Source organism: Hipposideros armiger, unplaced genomic scaffold (assembly GCF_001890085.2).
Source record: "Hipposideros armiger isolate ML-2016 unplaced genomic scaffold, ASM189008v1 scaffold_2315, whole genome shotgun sequence".
In the NCBI taxonomy this organism is placed as follows: domain Eukaryota; kingdom Metazoa; phylum Chordata; class Mammalia; order Chiroptera; family Hipposideridae; genus Hipposideros; species Hipposideros armiger.
Window position 1 is genome coordinate 1 of NW_017733656.1, and position 5,067 is coordinate 5,067.

Consider the following 5,067-nt stretch of genomic DNA (forward strand, 5'->3'; position numbering starts at 1 on the left):
TGATATGGAAGTGTGAGGGGCAGGAAAACCTCAATTACAGTAAGTATTACAAGTTATTCATCAGTGAGCAGTAATTGCTGAAACTGATGATAATAATAATTTATGTCAGGGTGACATCGAAAGAGCTTAACCAGGGGATATAAACATTGTCCTTACCACCACCCTCAGAAATGGGCAAATACACACCAGGAAGTGGAGGGCCCTGGGAACACTCATTCATTCACCCACAGGTATCTACAGCCTGTCCCAGGCACTGGGGGTACAAGATCAGACAAGCCCCTGCCTGCATGCACCTCACATTCCATGGGGAAGAGACAGACAAGGAAAGATCCAGATGTGATGTCAGGTACCCACAAGTGCCATGAAGGGAACAGAGCAGGGAAAGGTCAGAAAGTGAAGACAGGGACTTTAGAGGTGGGGGTCAGGGCAAGTGTCTCCCTAGGACGCCCCTGAGTGTCAGCAGGGGTCTGAGGGCAGGTAGGGGGTGAGCCGGGAGGACACCTGGAGAAGAGTATTAGAAACAGAGGAAGTAACAGGTTCAGAGGTGCTGGAGTAATGGTGGCCATGCTGCTGACCTTGACCATGGGACACACACACACACACACACACACACACACACACACACCCCAAGGCTGAGAGGTGAAGAGACCTCAGGATCTAGGGCTTCATCTTTCCATCTCAACACATAGATCCAAATATTGATCAATTTCTCTCTTTCCTCCTAGTCTCACTCTTAACCTTCTGGAGCCCGCCCACCACTGCCCAACTCACTCTTGAATTGATGCCGCCCAACGCTGCAGAAGGGAAGGATGTGCTTTTCCTTGTCCACAATCAGAATCAAGATCTTCTACGCTATACCTGGTACAAAGGGGAAAGAAGAGACCCCAAACGTTATATTGCATCATATAGAACAGACGCTCAGAGAAATGCCACTGGGCCAGCATACAGTGGTCGAGAGACAATATACCCCAATGGATCCCTGCTGGTCCAGAGAGTCACCCTGGAAGACACAGGATACTACACCCTACACACTTTTAATACACCGTTTCGGACAAACGTAGTAACTGGACAGCTCCGTGTATTCCGTGAGTGATTCCTCTCTGACCTCTGTGTGTCGGGTGGGGTGAATTCTACTTCACACACACAGATTGACAGCCTGGACTCTGCCTCCATCCCCCCTGCATTACCTCCCAGGTTGGGGTTGCAGTATTCAGTGCAGGACACACACAGTAGAGACAAGCTTCACAAGATCAGAGTTCCCTTCCCAGATTCCAGCCCCTGCAGACATTCACCCCAAAATGAAGGACCAGTCTGATGGGAGTAACTTAGCAGAGGGAGACCAGTCTCAGTCCAGCCCCTGGGCCTGTCCCGTACCATGACCCTGAGAAAGACCCTGCAGGGCTTGGTCAGCCTGGCCTGAGTGGCCCCCTGGGGTCCTGATGGAGAAGCTCAGGCCAGGCAGCCCCTCCCCAGACCCCTGACCCAGGGCCACTAACTCCAGTGTATCTGGGGTCCTGTCCCAGGTTGGGTTTGGCCTCCTGGGCAGAGCTGACTGGGAGAAATAGTTTCCCAGGTGCCTGAGCCCCAAGCTCCTGAGATGGTCACCAGCCAGGTCTCACCCCAGGAGCCACATCTGGGCAGGGGTGGAGCCTGATCCTTCACCTGAGACTGTGCATTGACCCTAGATGGACAAGGTCATAAGGCCATTAGCTGACTGCCCTGGTGGAGTTAGGAGACTCCAGAGCAAGGTCAGTGCACCCTGGGGCACTGGAGGGGCAAAGGAGAGAATATGCTCCTCGCAGCTCCTCATCCACCAAGGATCAAACCAGGGAGCCCTATCTCATGGATTAAATAATAGATGCTGTTACATTGGGCTGCACTTGTATTCCAAGCTTTAGGTCAGGTAATTGTGAAAGATTTAAGATTCACAGACCACATGGCAAGGCTGAAACCATTTACCATTTATCTTGTTTCATTCAGGGGAAACTGAGTTACAGGGGAACATAGACCATGACTGGCCAAACACAGTCATGCCAAGCTCTGTCTGCAGTCATAGCCCCGTCCCTTCCTCCCCCAGGGGCCTATTATGCATATATAGACCCTGAAACCCACTGTTGGTTCAGATCCTTTCTTTTCAGGTGTCCCCAGCTCAGAGGGAGAGATTCTGGTGTGGGGAGTGAAAGCAAATACAGAATTCATCTGTTTCTACTCTAGAAACAAATCACCTGCAGTAACCATCACAGTCAGTGCTGGGACGCCCAGGCCTCCCCCTCAGGTGGCTGATGGCCCCTCCCTGCACTGGACTTGAAATCACTTATTTGTTTCCTGATGTGTTGGTGTCACTCCCACTGGAGTATAAAGGAGAGGACTTTGCTTCTCACTCCCCTCTCCACACCTGCAACCAGCTCAGGGACCAACATGTAACAAACACTAAATTGCTTTTTTTTTTTTTTTAAGATTTTTATTGGGGAATTGGGGTGATGGGAACAGTGCTGGGGAATTGGGGAAAGGGGAACAGACAAGCGTCACTGGCCCTCACATGTGGGATCCGAACCGGGGCCCTCTGGCATCCCAAGCGAGTTCTTAACCATCGCGCCACTCGGCCGGCCCAACACTCAATTGCTTTTGATGAAGGAAGAAGGAATTATGATGAGTGAATGGATAATGAGCGAGTGATTCATAATCTCTACAGATTCTGGAAGATGGATGCAGAGTCCTAGGAGGTTTTGGCCACACCTGTTCCCTGTACCTCCAATAGCTGGGACCCACGTTCCATCCCTCTAGAAACTGGTCTTAGGTCTTCGGGCATTGATAATGATTTTCACATGTTCTTTCACAATATAACTTCTACCAATGTTCTGTCTCATATGTCTTTACAAATGGTTCACAAGGGTCAAGTTTTCAACAAGGACATGCTCCCCCACTTTCCACAAGCCACCCCTTCTGTATTTGCTACTGTCTAGGAGTATTTCAGGAGGAATCGACATGGTCCTCACTGCCCTCAGCAGCGGGAGAAGAGACATTAAAGACCAAGGGCTGAGAGCATGGTCCTGCCAAGCCAGCCAGCTCCCGCCATCCCCTCAATCTTTTCTGATCATTTCTAGTCTTGAATCTGCTCTACCCTCCATGGCATTATTATTCCATGTGAGTCACCTGAACAAACTGCCCCATCTCGAGCCTTTGCCATCTGAGCACTGATCTGGCCTTAGGCTTGCTCCTGGTCTCCCCATGTGTCATTTCTGCTCAAACGCCCAGTCCCCAGGTCAGGGAGTCAGTGGTCAGTGAAGAACCAGGGCAGGTGCCAGGTGGTCTCTGACTCAGTCCCATGTCTTTCCATGACCAAACCCTGATACTTAATTGACTGTTGAGAAAGTCTGTGCTTTCCCCTAGACGTAGAGCTGACGGCCTCATGTTCGCTGAATGCTCAGAGCCTCATGCATTTGTCTGGTGATACACAGACCTGCCTTATTCTTTGAAGGACTCAGGTTGGCTGAGAAGTGAGAGGTGTGAACTCTGATTGAAGATGCCTTTGGAGGAATCAAAGGTACCACACAGGCAATGTTCTCTCTGTTATCTGCACAGCGGAGTTACCCAAACCCAACATCACAAGCAACAACTCTAACCCCGTGGAGCACAAGGACCCTGTAGTGTTCATGTGTGAACCTGAGATTCAGGACACCACCTACCTGTGGTTGTTCAACAGTCAGAGCATCCAGAACAGTTCCAAGCTGGAGCAGTCCAAGGACAACAGGACCCTCACGTTACTCTATGTCACAAGGAATGACACAGGACCCTATGAGTGTGAATCCCGGAACCCAGTGAGCGCCAGCCGCAGTGACCCACTCTACCTGAATGTTCTCTGTGAGTAACTTCTGCCCTCCCTGGCCCAGGCTGCCCACCCAAATCCACACTGCCAGAGGTCAGGCTACATCCGTCCCTCTCAGGTCCAAGTACACACACCCTCACCCCTGGACACCCATACTGGCCATCACTTCCTCTCCCAGGCAAATGCGGGCAGGCTCAGCCTTGAGGTGAGACTAGGAGGGGACGGGCTGCTCCTGTCTTGAGAGGTTCGGGATCAATAACCTCTCATGGAAGAAACTGGTTAATGTCTCAGAATCAGGATCAGTGAACACAGGGAGTTATGGTTGGGACTTTTTAAAACAAGACTGTGACCCAGCTCAGAAGGACAGTGTGGCTCTTATACAGACAAGGAGCGTCCCTTTTTCTGTGATTACATCACACATGGCTTTGTTCTGTTTGCTCCAGATGGTCCGGATTCCCCCATCATTTCTCCCCCAGACACCCATTACCGTTCCGGGGCCAACCTCAGCCTCTCCTGCTATGCAGCCTCTAACCACCCCGCACAGTATTCTTGGCTTATCAATGGGAGCCTCAAGCAATCCTCACAGGAGCTCTTTATCACCAACATCACAGCGAATGATAGTGGAACCTATACCTGCCTCGTCCATAACTTTGTCACTGGCCGCAACAATACCGCAGTCAGAATTATCACAGTCTCTGATAAGTTGCTCCCTGGACCATTGGTAGCAGCTCTGGGGTGGAGGTCTGTCTGTTTTGCAGGAAAGATCTGGAAGAAGTTATTTTCCATTTGCCAGTGTCACAGGCAAATCTCATATCTGTCCCTGAACCCTCCCACTACATACCTGCCGACCCTGCCTCCCCTCTCTCTGAATTCTCATGGCAGATGTGGGTCCGGCCTGGAATGTGAGGAAGGGTTTTTCTCAGCCCCAGAAAGCCCCATGTAATGGAGGGGGTTTGCAGCTGGGGAAGGCAGAAGGGTCCTCAGGTTTAAGTTCCTTTTGGTTGTTGAATTGCAGATATGATTTGCAAATATTTTCTGCCAATCTCTGTGTTGCCATCACTGTCTTCATTGTGTCCTCTAATGCACAGAAGTTTTCCATTTTGATGTGATCTAATGTATCTATTTTTGTTGTTGTGATTTTGGTGCCATATCTAAGAAATCATTGACAAATCCAATTTCAAGAAGTTTTTCTCTGTTTTCTTCTACCACATTTATAGTTTGACTCTTATGTTTAGATTTTT

General features: G+C 50.0%; 1 protein-coding gene across 1 annotated transcript in view; it reads left to right on the plus strand.

The window, feature by feature from the left end:
- Window positions 1–661: 661 nt before the first annotated feature.
- The window catches only part of LOC109378637 (carcinoembryonic antigen-related cell adhesion molecule 1-like), a gene marked incomplete at its 5' end in the record, with an annotated part of 7,918 nt that continues 3,512 nt past the window's right edge, over window positions 662–5,067 (plus strand). Inside the window, 3 exons of the mRNA XM_019634948.1 lie at window positions 662–1,085; window positions 3,583–3,861; window positions 4,303–4,502. Of these exons, the coding sequence (XP_019490493.1) occupies window positions 662–1,085; window positions 3,583–3,861; window positions 4,303–4,502 (903 nt within the window). The remainder of the gene's footprint in view (window positions 1,086–3,582; window positions 3,862–4,302; window positions 4,503–5,067) is intronic.